The sequence below is a fragment of the Cupressus sempervirens genome, chromosome 1 (genome assembly GCF_028749045.1).
Source record: "Cupressus sempervirens isolate cs-2001-9-10 chromosome 1, ASM2874904v1, whole genome shotgun sequence".
Lineage (NCBI taxonomy): Eukaryota > Viridiplantae > Streptophyta > Pinopsida > Cupressales > Cupressaceae > Cupressus > Cupressus sempervirens.
In genome coordinates this window covers 304,462,595-304,484,211 of record NC_143118.1, presented here as the reverse complement: position 1 = coordinate 304,484,211, position 21,617 = coordinate 304,462,595, and the positions used below count along the sequence as shown (strand labels likewise).

The following is a 21,617-nucleotide window of genomic DNA, read 5'->3' as shown; positions in this document are numbered from 1 at the left end:
AGAAACTAAAGCTTCATCAATCGAGGTTGGTGGAGAGCTTGTCCGATCTTGCAACAGTTGAGAGGGCAACAAGGTATATGGTTTCTGCCTTTAGAAGGTCGACATCAAGGTTGCAGGGAAGGAAGCTTGAGTTTTCCTCCACAGGTGTCCATGATGTTGATGTACCTATATTTAGTATGGCATTTGCTAGCCCCATCTGCAGTGTTGATGATGGACACATTTCACAGAGATCAATGGATGTGTCAAGACCCTTGGTGGATAGCAGCATTGAGCTTCAACAGGTTGAGGTCCCCAGAGTTGTTGCAGCTAGTGCAAAGACAGTTGATGTAGTTGTTACTACTGACACTTCTGGCTCTCTCGAGGAGGGGATTATTACTGGAGATTTGTATTTGAGTTATCATAGTGTTGCTCCAGTACAGGAGGCAATTGCTTCCTCAAGTGGAACCAATGCATGTATGGAGTCACCTAGCTGTGATGTTGGTGACTTGTATGTTACAGCGGTATGTGGATTCATGCTCTAGTGTTATTGATCCATAACTTGATGTTGAGTCATGTGTGCAATACCAGGTGTCAACAGTTGAGGCTTTAATAGGAGATGTGGATGTAGATAGTATGGACACATCTGATGACACATTTGATGATTCTATGAGTTGCACCGAGTACGATATCCCTCGCTAGGTATCAGCTGATGACTCCGAGGAGGTTTTGGATGGGTCCCAAGATCTTTCCTTTGAGGTGGAAGTTGAGACATGTGGGGATATTGATATTGTGAGGGCTTCCATTTCTTCAAATGAGGAGTTGATTGAGGTACATAGTAGTTGTATCTTGGATGCAAAGTTGTGCGAGGTCAATAGCACACATGCAATGAGGGATCTTGTGGTGGGCAGTTCTGATTCGGTTTCCTATTGCAGTGCAGTTAGTGAGATAGATAGCTTGCATAGGAGGTAGGGGTTACAAAGGCATCATGTGACTTGTCAGTTGACGGTGAATGATAGTGACATTTCTTCAGCTCTTGAGCATTATGATGTTATTCATTAGATGCTAGCTACATCTGGTTGGGGTGCTCCTATGTTAGATGAGCACAGTGATAGTAGTATTTCCCTAGCAAAGGTTCATACGCTTCGAGAGGCTGTCAAGATCTTGAAGCATAGTTACTCTCGGTTGCTGATAGGGATTACCTTCTAGAGTGGGGTAACACCTGTTATGAGACATTAGGGAAAGAGGAGGTAGTTGAGCTTACCTAAGAGCTTGAGGTGACTGTGGACTCCCTTCAATATACTCAAGTGGTTCTTCAAGAGTCACAGTCACAGTTGGATGAGGTTACTGTGGAGTTAGAGCGGGTACAGTCGACATCAGCCCCAGACCTTATTCAGCTACATATTGTGGTTAGTGGTGAGTTTGCTTCCACAATTGGGGATGAGGGACGTGATGATGTGGCCGGCACATCCGTCCAACATATGGGTGCAGTAGGTATTGAGGAGGTGAGAGCATCAGGGCAGACAAGCTCTCATGATGATTTGCTTTCTACTATTGGAAGTGGATCTATTTCTTCATTTCATACAGTTGGTACCATTGGATAGATGGTAGTGCCACATATTCAGAGGGATCAGCTAGGGGTCGCAGGGGAGCAGGTTGATGCTTCCACATATAATTTCTACTGCACAAAGTCCTTCATGGAGTATCTATTGGAGAGTTCAGATGTGAGGGAGGTTTCATACAAAGTGTCTGAGGGTACTCTCATTCGAGGCTATCGTGTTATTCAGAGGTTGGTGGGAAAGATTGTAAAGACTCTATCTACTATGCTTCCCCATAGGGATTTTGAAGTTGGGTTTGCTAAGAGGGTTGCCCAGGATCTTGCCCAACCAATAGTTCAGAGTCAAAGATTGGCGTCATCTTCTGATTCCCAAATTCATGATGATGAGTCCTTGACAGAGATTGAGAGTTTTTATCGGCATTACACTGTGATGAGTGCTAATCATTTTTCTTTTGACCCACAGGTAGAGGATTTGGTTTCACGTCAGTGTGGGTTGGCTCCAGTTTCATGTCATCCATTATGGGATGGGTTAGCACCATCTTTTGCAGATGGGATTGATAACTACAAATTAGACCCCTTGCAGTATCTACACAACCAGGATAGTTTGGCAAAGGTTGGAGTTGGTGGTAGTGTTTCAGGTACCGATAGTTGTTACCATCTCCATAGTGCAGTTAGGTGTGAGTGTCAGTTTGATGGGGACTTAGGTGTGGACAGAGTTGGGTTGGGTTCTGATGAGTTATTACCTCCATCAGCGCCTCGTGTCAGTTTCTAGATGATTTTGATGTTGATGTCCATTATTTGGGTGTTGGTGCTACAGGAGTTGTTTGTACACATCAGGGACAGTACACAGTTCTACCTTTGGGATCTAGGTGGATTGTGATGTCCATTTTGCTCCAAGATTGCTTGGGGACAAGCAATCTAAGGGAGGGAGGATTAAAATGTCCCCATTTTTAGCAGGTTCCTGTAGTTGGTCAGGTCAGTTCACCATCGCGAACCTCGTGAGATGACAGCAGGATTTGAGGGTCTTAGTTGTGTGGTTATAGGCTTTCCAGTAGCCTATGTTTTTTTTGGCTCTGTTTGAGGGACTTACTATTTATAGTAAGTCAATCTGTTGGTTCCGATGACCTTAGTTGAGTTAGAGTTGGAGGATGCTCTCACTTTTTATTTCAAGCTTTCGGTCTGGGCTCCAAGAATCTTGGAGGGAGCGTCTATTTATAGTAAGTCATTCCATCAAGTTCATTCATCATCTTTCATCATCAGGATCACTTTGGTGTTGTCAAATTTCGATTCTGATGCTTCTTCAGTTGTTTTCGCAAGACGGCTAAATTGTTATTATTCATCTAAATACGTTGAGGTTGTTATTTTTGTTAGTGTTGTCAATTGGTCACCTCAATATCATAGCTAGTTGGAATCGGGACGAAAAGTGTTAAATCATGAGAACAAGAAACAATGGCCTTACATGTCAGAATTTGAAGTTATGGCAAAAAAGGTCATTTTCAGAGCCAAAAGCAATTAATAATTTAGTTTATAATGGGACTTTATTATGTTTTAATGTTGTGTGTGGGAAGATTCTTAAGTGAAGTTCATTTGGGAAACTTTGTGCCATTTGGAGATTATAAATATGAGCCCTTTTGATGAGTAAAGCATCTAATTGATTATTTTCTTTTGTTGCTTGTGAAGAGTTTCCGAGTTTGCCAATTTCTTTGCCCTTGTTGAAGTATAAGGGATTGGAATTAAGAAGTTCCTAGTAATTTACAGCTGAGGTATTATGAATTAATTTTGAGAATTGTCTTATTTAAATTATAGTATTTGCTGACTATTATGTGTTGTACCTGGGAATTTCATCGTGGCTGGAGAATTTGTGATTTGGAACGCCATTATTGTCTACTGTTTGGCGTGGTTATTAAAGGAATGTACTGTGGCTGTTGTCCTTGTATTTGGCAACGATTTCAGACTTTGTGGAAGGCTGCAATTAATTATTGAAGGGCAACGATAAGATTTTAGAGCACCTGCAATTATAAGCAAGGAGCATGTATTTCTGAACCTGCGAGTGAATTGGATTATTTCTTGAGAGTTGGGATCCATATTTCATCTGTTAGAAGTCAACTTCCAGGTTCATTATTGCATGCTTGTAAATTTCTAGAAGTCAAATTTTTTAATTGGATATTAGTAGCATTGCCATCAATTATAGAATCATGTTAGAATTTGTAATCTTTCTTTGGTTATATTTATTAAGTGGGATAAACCAAGGTATCCCTTATGTTCTTTGTCCTCTAGTCCACATGTGAGGACAAGTCTATTTTGTAATTCCTTTATTAAGGAAAATAGTTATTCCTCCTTAGGAGGATTATGACACTTGTTATGCACACACTTATGAATGTGGCAATCATTCACTTAGGAGTTACAAATAACTTCTCTTCTCATCTCTTTATAAGAGATGCTTCTCTCTCATTCTACAATACACAATTACGATGCAGTTCATGTAATGAGCCCTATGGCTCCTCATTATCTCCTCTCTCTCTCTCTCTCTTCATTCTTAGGCATTTGCCTCATTCATATAATTAACAAAGGGTTTTCTTTGCTTTCCCCTTTCAAAAATCTGTGCCTCCATTATTGTGTTGATCTTGGAAAGCTCTTGCAAAGTATGGTAATTATGTTCATTACAAACTCTCTTGGATTAATTTATAATTCTTTATTTTTAGTTCATTTCGATCTTATTATTTCTAACATGGTATCAAAGCTTTCTAATTTTTGTTTTGAGCTTTTGTGAAGGTTACCATATTGGAGATTTTTTGTTAATAGAGAAGAAGAGGAGCAAAATTTCATTTTTAATCCTTTGTGTTACGAGTTTTTTTTATAATTTTTTTTTTTTAACTCTCTTTGGAAGGCTTGCCGCCAAAGGGTATTTTTTTAAATCATTTTTTTTTACTCTTGTTTTAACAAATAGCATTTATAAATGATTAGATTAATATCATTGTTTTTTATTATTATTTTTTCTAAATATTCAAAATAAAAAATTCATTATTCTTTCCCTAACATTTTATTGCAGGGAACTTTAAAAAAAATCTTATTCATGATTAAATTTTTTTGATTGAAATTCTATTTATAGGTCAAAACCTATTCATATTATTGTTGAAAGTTTAAATATTTTAACTTTAACTATACTTCTTTTATTCTTTTTTTATATTCTAATCCGATTATTTCTTTAAGATTTTTTTTGGATCAATTTCTAAACTGATCTTACCTTTTCGATCTTTCTTTTTTACTTGACCTAGCTGTGAGCCTATCCTTGCGCAGTGGAAGCGTGGTGTGGTGAGATTCTCCCTCACCCTCTTTGCTGCGAACTGCCTCCTCCTGCCGACTGCAATAACCCCACAGCAATCTCTTGTGCCTTGGGCAACTGGTTTCAAACAAGAACAGAATCCTAATGCAAATGTAGGGACATATGGTTTGAGGCTTTATAGCTCACCATCTCAGGTGTCACTAGTTTCATCCAGCTATCCACCTCCTCCCTGGACTTCTAGCAGCCCTGAAAATTTGGGGAATACTTTGCTATATGAAGCAGCAGCAAAGGGGTGATCTTATGCTTTTTTTTAATATTTATAGTCTTTATAGCTTTGAGAAATAGCACATGATTCTGACATGGATGAAATTGTCCTTAATAATCATCCCAGTAACTGTGCCTTCATTAATTTTAAGTTAGTGGTTATCAGTTTGGACTAGTAATTGTGAAATGCTAGTTAGATTTACATATGAGCCTTGCAAATATAAGAGAGACAGATCGAGCAAGTTTAGCCCTGAGATTTGTTGCTGTACAAAGTAACAGAAAAGGTTATTTGGTAGTTTTTACACCCAACTTTATTATTTTGGAAAATATATCACGATTCTGACACGAGAGGAAAATTTGACATGCTTGAAATGTTTAATATAATTCAATGGCTCTCGTTTACCATTTTGGAGCTAAGTTATGCTAATTGTTTAGGTGGTTGTTTGATTTATTTATGGCCAAGCCAATATGGCAGAGACAATTAAAGCATGCTTACTTTTGCTATAGTTTGCTGGTTACCATGCAGCATAATGCATGTTAGTGACAATTATAATAGCTACCCTTGTCTTGGTTTTTTTTGTTGTCTATGAAAAACATGTCGATATTAAGGCAGTATTTAAAGGAAACTACTCTTGTAAGAGAAATTTCAAAACAGCCCGCTTTAAATCATCAATAATGTGGTAGAAATCATTTTTGGGAAATTCTGCCAGAATTTGTATGCTAGTTTTATGCAGTTCGGTTTTCTGGCGATTAAACTTTAAAGCTCAAGGCATGCTCATTTCATGGCTTTATTGTAACAAGCAATTATTATATGCTTTTCTCATGTAAAATTTGTGGAAGCTTGTTCCCGAGTTCAATATTCAGATGTTTGTAATTGATGATAGCAAAGTTGTATTTTAGTAGTGGTAAAATGCCATTGGCAGACCGAATTTGACATTATCTCCAGCATCGTAATAGCCTCCCACAAGATCAACCCCATTGGCCTTCCCATCTTGAACACCGGAATGAGAGCGCCAGTTAACTCTCTGATTGGCAAGAAGAATGCCAGATCTCTGCGCCTCATAAAAAAGGATGCTTTTGCTAAGGGCAGCACCATAGTCATCGCCTGCCATTGCCCCTCCATTTTTTTGGGTTTCCATAGCGCTGTCCGCATGCCATGCCTCTATCTTGCAGTTCCTCTTTTCTTTCTCGTGCTCCTCTCTTCTTGCTACCTTCAGTGCACTCCTCCAGCTGCTCATTTAAAAAGTTTGCTCTTGATTTTGTTCAACTTTAATAATCCTGTGCGCTCACATTACTTCAACATTTATTTTAATCTTTGGATACCTGACCACCTTTTTTTTTATCATTGATTCAATTTTTGGAGTGACTCTGCACACCTCTATCATTATTATTCGCCTGAGTCCACTTAGATGTCAAACTCTATCATCATTATTTCCCATATATTCTTCTCTATCTTATTGCTTTTTTTAGTCGTTACCTGTTACCTCTGTTGTCAATGGAAGGCAATATTCTTTATAAGTTTTTTTTGGTTCTCAGGGATCTCTAAATAGTCTCACCGTTTAAATTCTCCTATAACATTTCTAATAATTTCAAATGTTTTGTTTTAATTTTTTGGATTGCTATTATATTTTTTTAGCCCTTCAATATATGGCTGGGCTAATTATGCCTTGGAAGGATTGGATTGTTAGTTATATTCTCAATTAAACTAAAACATTGAAACATTTTTGGATTCTTAAATGTTCTTTATTTTTTTTAAATAGAGTTCTAAATTTATAAAATTTTATATTTCAGAAACCAAAATCTGATTCAAACAACAATTCAAAAAAAGTGTGGAAATATGGAAGTACAATTCTTTCCCGACACAAGTAAGCTGCTTAAAAATGGAGAGCTCCAATTATCTTCCATACTGAAAATAAAATATATGTAAGAGTAAAAAATTCAGTCTTGGCGGCTACCAGTTTCTTCACAGATATTTCACTTTTAAATTCTTGATTTCCTTTATTATTGCTGCTCATAATTTTTTTGCATCATTTCTTGTAACATGTTTTTACTATCACTTCAGCACTTGTTTTTTTTAATATTTTATATCTATTAGATTTCTTTTTTCACTTTTCCACGTGGAAAACGTGTAGCATACACATTTTTTTTACGGCTAGTCACAAGTTGCAGATCACAAGTTTTTATTTTAAAATTTCTAACATTTTTTCACTGAGTTTCATGATGTTAGATGAATTTTTTTTTTTATTATTTTGTTCCTTTTTGCCTTGTTACTTTTATTTATGTTAAATCTCTCTCAAAGATTTAAGGAAAAGGCTTTTTTTTTAAAATTTTAAGATTATATTAAGATATAATTTTTATAATAATAAAAAATCTTCTATTTATCTAATTTTATGGTTTTTTTTAAATTAAAAAAATGTAATATATTCTTTTTAATAGATACAAATTTGAAATTAGTTTTTTTTTTTCTAAAATACATTTTATTCTACTTTAAAAAATTCACTATATATGCTCTCATCTTTAATATTGATTATTTTTACAATGCTTTCTATGTTTATTATTCTTTAAATATGAAAAAGAGTTTTTTTTTCAAGAAAATATAAACTTTTGGAAATTTATTTTCATATTTAGTTATTTGATTAGAAATATTATAAGTTCTTAATTCTTATGTTATTTGATTTTATTTAAGTTAAAGTGAGTTATATTAGTAGAATTTTTTGAAGGCATAATTTCTTTTCTTAAACCAATTTAGTTTATTGTTTGCTAATTTGCTTATTTTCTAGTTAGTTAATAGTCATTACTTTAATTTCAAATTAGTTTAAATCCAAAATTGTTGTAATATAATTACTCTCTTTATTCTTAATGTTGATGGCACAAAACATTAATGTCTTTGATAAAACCCTTTTAAATGAGTTTTATTTAGAAAGATGATTTTTTTATAGTCTTAAATATGTAATTATATCTCTTCTTCATGATGAAAACATTTTAATTTTAGGTATATTTATTTGAGTATATATGGGTGCACACATATATACCTAGATAAATATATAATTTCTTATGACTATGATGATTCTGAAATTGGTATGTTCCTTTTGAAAATGATTTAAGTACTCATGTTTACCCTTAATGGAGTTTTCTACTTGATATCCATACACTTATATTGCTCATTGCTCTTCAAATTTATCTCTTCATATTCTTTGGGATTATGAGTTATCATACACCATTGCCTTCAATTGTACTACGATCTATTGATTTGCACCTAGGTTGTGCATTTTTATGCTTTTATAGCATCATTCTATGCCCATGTTGGCACTTTATGGTTTTATACCATTGATCTACATGATTTTTATGATCTTTTTTTTTGGGTTGCATAGGGAGAGAATTTTTCAAGGTTAACTATGTAGATCCCCTCTGTATAACTGATACATAGTTTTCTTATCTGGCCCATGGAGTATCCCTCCATCCTATATTGGTGTGCACTCATTTTATATGGAGTTTCCCTCCATTTGATGCTATCTGTTCCACTTTGATAGGATAATAAATTTATGGAGTTTCCCTCCATTTGATTCTATATGCTCTACTTTGAAAGGTTGATATTTATGGAGTTTCCCTCCATGTTGTTCCATTTTGTTCCTCAATGAAGAGAATGATATTATTGGAGTTTTCCCTCCAAATTCAGTTGATTTGATCCAATTTGAAGGCAATATGTTGTTAAATCCTCATAATCCATTCCTTATTAATATCTTAACAAAAATCATGATAATACTAATTTGATTTCCATGTCTCTCCTTATACTTTATTTTCATATATTAATGTGATAATGATCTGCATACTTCATTGCTTAGATCATGAATCATGCACGTTGTGGAGGGACGCCCCCATTAACTTGAAGTGGGATGATTCATTAAGTGGACTATCTATATCCACGTGATTGATGCAATGTTGATGCAAGTATCATTAGTTGGCCTTGTCTATGGTCATTAGCACATTAGTATAATATACTTTTCATGAGAACACTGATCAAACTTTTTTGTGCTTATTGATAATATTTTGAGCATATACTTTATCTTGATATCAAGTTATCTCCATTGCTTTGTGGTAACATGTTTTATTTTCCTCATTGTTTCTCTATGAGAGTTTTATTATCCTTATTCAAAAGGACTTCTTATTTGAATATAAGATGAAATACTCTTTGTGGATAGTTGTCTTGTTTCTTGTGTCCATGTTTTTCAGGTAATTCATCTAGGCACATACATGACAATATTCTTTGGTGTACTTTAATGACCTATCCACTTCTCTGTTGGCTCTATGAAGATCTTCCTACACTCACAAGAGACCTTTTTGCATAATTGAAGACATTGTCAAAGATCAAGTTGCTGCTATTTAGAATTTCATTGTAAAAATTTGAGTTTAATACCCTTTGATGTAATTTCCCCAAGTAAAGATTAAAGGGGGGTGTTAGAATTTGTAATCTTTCCTTGGTTGTATTTATTAAGTGGGATAAACCAAGGTATCCCTTATGTTGTTTGTCCTCTAGTCCACATGTGAGGACAAGTCTATTTTGTAATTCCTTTATTAAGGAAAATAGTTATTCCTCCTTAGAAGGATTATGACACTTGTTATGCACACACTTATGAATGTGGCAATCATTCACTTAGGAGTTACAAATAACTCCTCTTCTCATCTTTTTATAAGAGATGCTTCTCTCTCATTCTACAATACACAATTACGATGTAGTTCATGTAATGAGCCCTCTCTCTCTCTCTCTCTCTCTCTCTCTCTCTCTCTCTCTCGCTCTCTCTCTCTCTCCATTCTTAGGCATTTGCCTCATTCATATAATTCACAAGGGGTTTTCTTTGCTTTCCCCTTTCAAAAATCTGTGCCTCCATTATTGTGTTGATCTTGGAAAGCTCTTGCAAAGTATGGTAATTATGTTCATTACAAACTCTCTTGGATTAATTTATAATTCTTTATTTTTAGTTCATTTCGATCTTATTATTTCTAACAAATCACTTATGAATTGTTTAGTGGTGTTCATTTGTCAAAATTGATAAACACAATCAATTAAGATTCTGAGCAATTGGCTGTGAATTTAAAGTAGTATTTATTGAGTGATAATAATTTGCCTGCCAAATATTTGACAAAATATCAAATTGTTGATTACTAAAAGAAAATTGCATGGTTACCAGGAGACCTGTCTCCCTCCTAAAAGTCGCGTCTCGGAGACTTTTCGCGTCTCCGGAGACCTCAAAAAAGGTTGGAGACTTCATGACGAAGTCTCCTAAAGTCTCCCCATCTCCTAAACCAAAAAGTAAAGTCTCCCCGAAGTCTCCTGATAAAATATAAATGTAAAATATAATATTAAATAATTTTATATATTTTAGCCCTCATTTTAATGTTTATAATGCAAAAATTAAGACCATTGACAATTTAAATGATTAAATCATTTAAAATATTTTATTTAATAAATTAATAACTTTAAAAACATTAGAAACACTTTAAAAAAATTATTTTTATTCGACAATTTAAATGATTAAATCATTTAAAATATTTTTGGAGAGTGATGATTTTTTGGAGAGCATGATAGCTGAAGACCTTGAGATGGATGATCACAACCTTGTGGAGTAGATGATAGTACCATCGACATACTAATACTAGATATATTTCTGTTTTTTGTTTATTGTACAAAGTGTTCATTTTTGTTTGCATATCGGAAATTCAGCATCAAACTATACCTTTTTGAATTTAAAATTTGAATATGTAATGATAATCTCAGCGATTATCAATTTGATATGATGGTGATCACATGCAATATTCGAAAAATAAATATGTCTATGAGATACAATATTGTGATCATGTGAGTTTTGAAATCTTTGACTCTATGAGTCTATTTTAATTTTTAATGTGACATTACTATTATTATTTACTTTAGTCTTACAATATTACTATTTTCAAATTTTGTATTTATTTTTAGTATTAGACTCTTTAAACTATTAAAAAAAAAATTAAAAATATTTGTCCTCTCCAAGTACCCCCGTCTCCTATTTGAAAAGTTGTCGTACCGGTACCAGTACTAGTACCGGAGACCTCGAAGTCTCCCCGTCTCCCGGTGACCTTGGAAAATTGATGTTCGTTAAGGATATAGCTTGTTGAGGGTTTTTACAAATTCATAAATCCAATTAATTAACTCCTCAAGGTTAATACTTTCCGAAAATGTGGGAACCTCAAACTTAGTTTTTTTTCCAATCTTGGAAATGTCCCTAAAAAGCCTCTCTTCTTCCGAGTTCAAAATTGCCTCTTCTTCAACATTTTCTTCTTCTTCTTCATCCTCACTTTCTTCTCTTACATAATGATTTTTTCCTTTGAGCATTTTCTCTTCCAATGCTTGCATCTGTCTCTAGAAGGCTCTAAAACCCTCAAGCATAACACCTACGACTCTTCCACCATGCTCTCTTTGTTGAGGCATTTTTGCATTTCTGTTGAAACCCTAGTACAAACTACCTTATGATCGGTAATTTGTCTACACGGTTAACCTAAACCACTGTCCTGGTGTCAACTGCCTCCCAATTGGCAATTTGTTTACACACTCAAGAACTCCCCCTCTAATACCACTTGTTGAAAGATGCTCCCCATAATACCACAACAAACAACAAAAGCAAAGAACAACACAAATTGCGAGAACAAAATATGGGCTTCTAAATGCGAAATTACAAAATTACAATATTCAAATTCACATGGGCACCTTCCTTACAACCTTCCTTACAACAGTCTGTAAGATAGAGCTATGACAATCTCCCAAAACTGTCCTAGAAAACCTATGGATCTTCCTTATATAGGCACTTTTTACTACCCAAGAAGGTTCTACACACTAAGCCCTGACCCTTGACGCCAACCAACCTCAAATTATATCATTGCATTATTACATATGATCGACTCAAGACAATTTACAAATTACATTTTCGGATGGGTCCACTTCTCGACACCATAACTAGCAAACCGTTGAACCAATGGGCTATTAAAAACCACATTTCAGAATCCTCGGCTAGCGATCTACAACTGGTTAAAAGTCCTCTATCAAACTCACTGGTCTCAATGAAAGTCTCATGGTACTGCCTACAAATGGCAAAACAGATTACAAGCTGTATTGTTCTAGATTTTTCTTTGTTGTGTCCTAGCTAAGGTTTTTGTTTAGTATACCCCAAGTCCAATTTTTCAAACTCTGGTTTGTTATCTTCTGAAGTTTATATTAGTTTTGACAAAGCCTATTGCATATTAGTTTTTTTAAGGCTGATTAAAGAAGAAAAAGAGGAAGGGTCTGCTAGCCATACATTGCTAAGGAGCGACATGGCCTTTTTAGAGCTGGTCAGCTAGGGCTTTGGACCCCATGTCAGAGATTGCTTTACTCACAAGCTCAAATGCAATTGCACCAAAACAAAATGGAAGCAAAAAATTCATATCTACACTACAAACATACAACACAAAAAAAAGAAATTGTGCTTCATGCATTTCAAAACTAGGATTTGTATAAACAACCTTCCTTAGAGTAACCCAAAGAAGACAATGCTCCTATGATAGCCTCAAATGTCAAGAACGCTTCATCTCCATAGCTAGCATAGATTCATTTCATAGAAGAAGATATGGTTCTCAAGAATTTCTTAGCACACCAAAACAAGAAGTTATTTTCAATTTCTTGGGATTTATCAAGGGAAAACTTTGACCAATGTATTTTCAGTTTCTTTTGATTTTATTGTAGACAAAACCTTACAACCTATGCGCACACACTCATCTAACATGATACTTCTAGCTACAAAAAATTTCTTAATGACTCGTTACTCCAACTGCTAAAAACAATTCTAGTTTTATGATTTCATAGGCCACTTCTTTCATTTCACAGCTGAGAAGTAAATATACACAATTGTATAGAATTGCATGTCACGTAACAAGTCAATATTCGTAGCACAACCACAAGCACCACATGCACTTAGCTGCATGCATATCAAATATTACTCTCCCCATCCATGTATACACTAATAAACTGGGTATCATTTCATTATGACTTCTTACTAAAAAAGAAAAGGTTCTTTAGATTAAAAACCGAACTACAAAAGAATTCCTTAAATCTTCTTCAAAATTGTCAAGCAGTAACTAAAATTGGAGATAAAATGTAAAGTAGACAAAGAAAAATATTAGAAGTTTCTGGCCAAATATTCCACTGGAGTGATGCATTCACATAAATACAAATTAAGAGACAAAGTTATTGGACTCACGCTATAACTTCCAGCTGATAGTAATGCTAGAAGTGTGACTGTTGCTGATTGATACTCCATCAAAGTTGTGTATACTGTGTCAGGGACCCGCTCCTAGATATCCATGAGAATAATTAACATGTTATTGTCAGAAAATAATATGCAGTTTACAACAACTGAGTACTTAAACTTCTAAATTCCTGTTAAAAGATTATTTTGACCAGAAATATAATCTGGTCACCCATTTTATGTAAACCACTATGACTGTTCTATTTTATCTGTTTCTGTCATATGATCGGTATCACCTTTTCTACAATATCTTCCATAAGCAAGATACCCCACCCCCATATATATACAAATAAATTTATATTTGCATATATAGATGCCACATTGTAACATATACTTTCATCATTATATAATCTAGCAGAACTAAACATATCTAGGCCTTAGTAATTATTATGTGTGATTGCACATTAATTTTAATTCTAGAGGTAGTTCCAAATGTGTATCCAAATGATAAAACATATCAAACTATTCATGTTAATACCTTAATGAGTTTGGCAAAGACTATTTGTCAGGAAACATGGAGTGTAACAGCAATTTATGTAAGTAGAGAATAGTAGAGAATAGTAGTGAGGATTTGACGGCCATGGTTATGCTTATGATAGCTGTGAGAGAGCTCCTTCATACCTGTAACGATCAACTTCAGTTTCTTAGAGATTTTTTCTAATTTGCTTGTTTCTCTGCTATTACATTTTCAAGAGCTGGTTCTTTCTTTGGCAGAGATGCTGTTATATTCTATGTATTCTCACTTGTAAACGTAGATTAAATTTCTATCTTAGAGTAATGGATACCTTCTACATTTCAGATCAGAATGTTTATTAATCTTTGATTTGTTATATGCAGATTTATATCAGAAAATGTTTACTAATCTGAATATCACAAGTCTGATATGGTTCTGATAATGCTCGGTCTTCTCTAGATAAACATTTGTAAATTTCAATGTTTCTAGGTAGATCTTTTCAAGGATATATATAATATTTGAAAAGCCATGTCGTTGAATGGACTTGTCTCCAAATGTCTTCACACGGTGGAGACAAGCCTATTCAGAATGTCTCTAATATGCATCTGTTCATTACCAAGAAGAGACCCGATTATTATTTGGGATTAGTTAAGACTTCATTTTTAACTAAATACTATATATATGTGATCACCGAACATGGAGAGATTAATCAGACTTAATCTGATTCAATATCACCTGCAATCAATAAAGAGAAAACATGAAATATTAATATTTAATCTGTTCGAACAGATTTTACTATATACTTGGACTTACAATTATGATCTAGCATATGAATGATGAATAGTTTTCCAAAATATATATATATATATATATATATATATATATATATATATATATATATATAATTTGGGATTAGTTAAGACTTCATTTTTAACTAAATACTATATATATGTGATCGCCGAACATGGAGAGATTAATCAGACTTAATCTGATTCAATATCATCTGCAATCAATAAAGAGAAAACATGAAATATTAATATTTAATCTGTTCGAACAGATTTTACTATATACTTGGACTTACAATTATGATCTAGCATATGAATGATGAATAGTTTTCCGATAATATGCATAAACACCATTCATGTATCTGGCCATAGCTATCATACTTTAACACACCCTCTTAGCTAGGGAAGATAGAGATCTAACGAAGTATATATATCACAATAGGTTCATCCATAGTGAAAGGGGATATCACCTAACTTGTGTTATTTGAGGATATAATGTGCTCAAGAATATCAAGTCACATGATGTTCTTCTTATATATATCAATGTTATGGTATGTGCACTGACATCACTAGTCTCGTGATGTCTACCTCAACAAATCATGGTATCTCACAAAGAACATAATGATCTGCAACTAATATCAACTCTCATGATATCTGTCAAAATGTTCAAGAGATACTATCATGACATGTTTACAAATATCAAGTCACGTGATATTCATCATAATTGAGAAATAATCATTGTAAAGTCGTCACCTTACAATGTTAGATACAGGTGTATATCATTTGAAAGATTGTCACCTTTCAATAATGTACACAAGTTGATGAAGGGTGCTCCCCTTAATACCTTAAACACATAGCAGAAAAAAGGAAATAACAACAATTTTACAAGAACAAAATATGGGCTTATTATTATTGCCGCAAATGCGGACTTACAGAATTCAGAATTATAAAATGCTAACCCACATGGGCGCCTTCATTATAGTAATCTCCAAGACAAAGCTAACAACTATCACCCAAATCTATGTTAGACAATGTTCGGACATTTCTTAAATGGGCAATTTTATGCTGCCCGCGAAGGTTCTAGACACTCAAACTTAATACCTAGAGTTGATAGACCCTAACAATACATATAGAGCCGGCCAAATACATTTTTGACATTTATTTTGGAAGTTTTGGTCGGCCCAACATTGGAAGGCCATAACTTTTGAATAGTTGCTCTAATTGGCTATTATAACCACTTTTCAAAATTCTTAGCTCATGATCTATAGTCCAAGATCTAAGCAAGCGCCTACCTGACAAGTTTTCGGGCCTCATTCGAGCACGTTTAGGCCTCCAAAGGTGAGCTTGAAGTTTTTATACAAAAATTGCACACTAAAAATCCACAATAAATCCATGAATGCTCATGCTATGGTACCGAGCCTCAACTAGAAGGCAGATATATCCAAGATAAACATCCACCACTGAATTAGGACATTTCGAGCTCATATACTTGACTAAGTAGCAATCCTTCACAGACAGCAACTGCTATGCATTAAGAAAACTCTCATTCAAACAACTAAAATGAAATGTTTTTGGTTGATGCAAAATGGCTCTTACACCCAGGATGCTCCTCCATCAGACACCCGAGGTAATTTGAGAAGTGTTGTCCTGCATTTTGTCACCACAAAATGTTGGTAACAGCACGAAACTTTTCCAAGCTAGTTTCGCGTTTCTCTAAGTTTGAATTTGATATTTAATTGTTTAATGTTGATCGATTGATCCATTTCAATTCATATATCAAATTGTTTTTCTGAAGGTCTTTATCAAGTCTTTTTCGTTTTGCTTTATGTTGAGTCATTGCTTGATTTTTGAAGCTTTCATCATCCATTTTTTGCTTTTGAGTTTGTGTTTGCTTGTTTTTAGTCCTTTGGTTTTGCTCATGTCATGACTTTCATTTTTCCCTTTGATTCGATCTAACCTAGAGGTCAATCGGAGTTGTCAATCAAGAGTTATGCTCATTTTAGTGCCTCAAAAGTGGATATTTTGGATACAACAACACGAATTAAAAATATGATGTTATATTTTCAATTTAACATTCACTTTTTGAAAAATGTAATTTATATTCACTTTTTGTTATGTTTTTAAGTTAAACTTTAAATTTTTAACTTAAAGTGACTATAGTGCATTTTATGTTATAATTTTAAGTTGAGTTACTTTTTAATTTTTCACTTAAAGTAACTACATAACTATATAGTTTCAATTTAATTTTTGGTTTTAAAAATCAAATGTTTATTTAAATGTTACTTTAAAATTATGTTTGTATATTATATTTCATAATATGATAAATAAATAATGTTTATGACCCATTTTCTAACATTTTTATAATTTTAAAAGAATTAAATGACTTAAAGTCTTCATAAGTGAACATTTTATATGCAATAACATGTAAAATCCATCAAAAGTGGACATTTTACATGTCATTGCATATAAAGGTTGCTTTGGTGGACCTTTTTGATGTCATTACATCAAAAGTTCATCATAAGTGGACCTTTTTGATGCTATGGCATGAAAAGTGAAGTTTTTATGTTTAAACATGTAAAAGGTGAGTTGCATTTTAAAATATGCTTCCTCCTCCAAAAGTTCTTTTTTTACTTATGAGCATGTTTTAAAATATGTAATGGCACCCAAAAAGTGTGATTTTGAAGAGATGCATATTTTAAAATGTGTATGTGACCCAAAAAGGTCCGATTTTGGAGAAAGACACCTTTTTAACATATGCATTGAGCTTCCAAAGCTCTATTTTTGAAAAATAACATGCTCTTGCCCTCCAAAAATCCGAATTTGATCATAACTTGAAATTTTCTCAATGGATTTGAATGAGATTTGTTCCATTGGAGGCATTTTTGGTTGGCAATGATTTCTCTTGCTTCTAAAATGGATTCATTAACCTCAAAAATGTTTTTAAAAGCTTCATGATAGATCACATTTTTGGAGAAATTTGCAAAAAGAATCAATTTTTAATTCATGTTTTTCCTCCCAACCAAATCGATTTGGCATATTTTGGAGGTTACATTTCATTGTAATTCACATTTTGGTGTTTAATGATCAAAACGTTTTGATCTTGCAACATGAGGAAAAACATTTTTTGCCAAAAACATCTCACAAGCATGAGCACTCAAAAATGTTGGAATATGGAGCATGAATAGGGCACATTTTGGCATCTCCTAACAACTTCTCCTTATTTTCTGCCCTCTCCCATTCGAATTTTTTAATTTGGAAAAAATCTAAGTGTTTGGGAAGAATTTTTCAAACATTGGAGCATCTTTTTCCCTTCATTTTTGACACATGTAAGTGGACTCTTTCTTTGTTGCTTTAAACTCATGTTTATCTTGCTGATTTTATGCATAAAATTACTTGATGGTTGCCATTTGTGAAAATCTTTGCCATGGAAAGTGCATTTTTCTTTTAAAAATGAAGTTTTTGTTCATGTTCATGTTTTTGGTTCTTTCCCAAGTCCCAATTTCGAATTTGAGTGTTGAAGTGTATTGCATCTTGGTACATTTGAGTAATTTTCCAAAGGTACGTTTTTTCTTTTGTGTTTTGTGTTTTGTGCTTGATTGTCGGTTTTCTCCACTTGAAGAAATTGCAAGCTCTTTCCCAAGAACTTGTTTTTGCTTCATTACATGTGAAAGCATCGTCCTATTCCACGTTCCATTTCTATGTCACAACACGTTATCTTTCACTCAACAAAATGCAATTACATGTTTTCCATCCCATTTGCCATCCGCATACGCATGTAATCCCATTTTCCGCTTCCATTTTCACCCATCTCACTTTCCGCTTCCATTCGCACGACACGATTACACGAAATGTCTTATGTGTAATTGCATCGAAAAGGTCCGATTTTGATTATAAGTCACATTTTGAAAAGTCAAAAATATGTGATTTTCACCTCCCATGTACTTTGACTTCTCCTTTTCACCAAACGTGACTATAAAACTCATTATCTCACTTCCATTTTCCATTTCCATTCCCCCATATGCATTTACGCGTCCATGAGCAAATACATATTTCCGTATCTTTCCATGTTTTCCATCTCATGTTCCATTTGCACTTACATGTGAAGTGCATCCTCCACCTGCATTCACATCTCATTCCACCTTCCATCTCCCGTTACATGTTCCATTTACATGTACTCATTTTTCATGCAATAATGTCTTGAAAACACTAAGTCATTTTTTAAATCAGCAATTTTCATTTGCACGCATTCCCATGCATTTCACCTTCACACATTCTCATTCTTTTCCATTTCATTTCATCTTTCATTCATACCATTTGATTCTGCATTCCGTTCATTTTATTCTACTTTTCGTTCCATTGCATATGCATATGTTTTCTCTTTGAAGTCACTTTGTCGGATTTGTGAAGTCTTCAATCCATTTTCGAATCTTCATTGCTAATCCAAAATTCACTTGTATGGAGATTCCTTCTAATGATGTATTTCTGTTTTGGGATTTTTGTGGTACAGCTCAAGCACAAGATATGTCCTTGCCATTAAAATCCAAAGGCAAAATGAAATATCAATATGATAAACAATTGACTCATGCAACTCCTTCTTCAGTCATATCTATTTTGGATAACATGTTGGACACAAAGATTGGTCATGTGGACGTGGCTGATTTTCTACAAAGAGTTGAAGCTCCAATTAGTAATGAAATGAAGCGCATTAAGAGAAGCAACATTCACCTGGTATCTACATTTCCTATGGCGGCTATAGACCCTGACTTCATTTATGGATGTGCACGACATTTTACTCCTAAGACAAAGACTATCAAAGATGATGACGGCAAGGTTATCATTACCCTAGATCCTGAGGTTATAGAACAAATCTTCAAGGTTCTACATAATTCAGAATGTGCTGATTTGACTAAAGGATCATCATTGGCCTGTTGGAATGAGCAAAAGAGTAATTATTAGAAGTACGTCAACCTTAACTGGTTAGATAATAAAAGAAACAATTTCTCCAGATGGCCAAAGACCGTTCATCGATCAAATATCAAACAAGGGTATAAGGATCTCATCATCCTACTAAGCAGGATTTGTGGCCTTAAAGATTCTACTGATTTTGAGCCATGGATGTATAAATTCATGTTTCAAATTATGGAGAATAAAGAATAAATCTTTTGGGGAGAACTCATTAGTATTGCGTTTTGCCAGCAAATATGCAATGTGGGAACATCAATGTTTTTATATAAATTTTTATCTTGTTTACATTTTTGCTGCCATAGGGTCTTTCTCTAATCTTTCTACCAAAGGAGATCGTCTTCAAGTTCCTATTTGGGATTACTATGATCAAATCACTTTGGAAAATACTAAATTTCACTATAGAAGAGTCCAAGATGCCTTCTTCAGACATCTCCGATGTTTGTTTGATAAGCAGTTGTCTATCAAAAGAGTATCTGATACAACATAGGAGAAGGTGAACCAATATCGCTGTATTTTTATTTGATTTCCCACTTTCACATACTTGAGAGTTGGATATCTCAAAGGAGAGTCGTATACCTTACTTAGGTATGCTACCGATAAAATCATCGTAATGGAGCTAGCTAGATAGCTCATGGATGTGAAGAGTGATCAACATGTTTTGCATAGGCCTGGTTTTGGCATTACCTCGGCTAAGCCTTTTGGCTATTGGCAATTATTCAATCATTTTTGTGCCTAAAGCAAAAAACATGGAAGCAAAATTGCAGTTGATTACCTTGAAGAAGTTCAAGGTCAGATTTGATTTTAACTATCAAGAGATGAATTCTCAGATGAAAAGAGCCTACGCTCATGTTCATCGCATCGAAGACATCTAGATAGATATGAGGACAGAACTTGACATCATAAAAATGGATTACTGTAGATTAACCTTACAGCAAATAATTGATCTTAATATGTTGGAAATCGCTTCAAATTTTCAGACTAAAGATGATGGCAACATCCTTGATCCAGATTTTCATCAAGCCGATTTTGATAAGAAGTGCCCTTTTCCTATCCAATGGCAACAAAAGGAAGGTACATCTATCATGGACAGATTTCAAACCATCCTAGTAAATACCAACAAATGGTTGAAAAGTAAAGGCCTTAAAAGAGTAAATCCTAAGATGGGCTTGGATTGTGGAAGTTTTGGTCCTCCTAGAAGGAAATCACAACTAGAGATTACAGGGAAAGATGGTGCCTCATCTTCTGATGCCAAGGGTACCCTCAAATTCAAATTGAAGGGTGGAAAATGAACTAAATCATCTCAAGTTCTTGAGCCAATTCAGGAATCAATAGAAGAATCAGAATAAGAATTGGAAATAGAATCTGATCAAGGAGATTCAGATGAAGAAGAGGAAATCATAATCATATCTCCTCCAAAGCGTGCACAAGCCTGTGCATCTTCTATACATGAAGAACCCTTTTTGCATGAGGTTGATGATGATGTGGATTCATTTTCCACTGTTTTCACTCCTTTCGTTCCAGTCTCGGAGGTTAATATCATAGCTCTTCCTATTTCCTCTATTGCTCCTTGCATCCTTGCACATGAACAATATGATCACTTAGCAGATGTGTTTGAAGATTTTCCAACTCTTACCAATGGTCAAGTCTCCCAACTTGATACATCTTTGACAAGATTTGAGCTTTACATGATGGAGTCTTCTCAACATGTTTCTATGCCTTCAGCAGTACAGACTGAATCTTGCTTAGTCACTACGAATATACAATCTAGATCAATGCCAGTGGTTTCCACTGTACCTGTCTCTGTGGATGAAAGTTTCAACCTGCCTGCATGGTTGAATAAAATTATAACAAAGAGAAAACAAGTGGTTGTTCCTCCTGACAATCTTCTTGTTAAGAAGACTAAATCCAAATCTTTGAAAAATAAGATTGTTTCCAAAATTTTGGTTGATTCTGATAAAACCAAATTTGTTGAGGTTGTTGAGCCCTTGGTAGATAAACCTGTTGAAGAACTTATTTGTTT

General features: G+C 34.2%; 1 protein-coding gene across 11 annotated transcripts in view; it reads right to left on the bottom strand.

Annotated features, from left to right (window-relative positions):
- LOC149577320 (E3 UFM1-protein ligase-like protein) overlaps positions 1-21,617 on the bottom strand; it is a 280,489-nt gene that overhangs the window by 56,952 nt on the left and 201,920 nt on the right. For all 11 annotated transcript variants that reach the window (XM_089823447.1, XM_089823448.1, XM_089823445.1 and 8 more), the window contains exon 19: positions 13,346-13,438. In XM_089823447.1, coding sequence (XP_089679573.1) covers positions 13,346-13,438 — 93 coding nt within the window. The remainder of the gene's footprint in view (positions 1-13,345; positions 13,439-21,617) is intronic.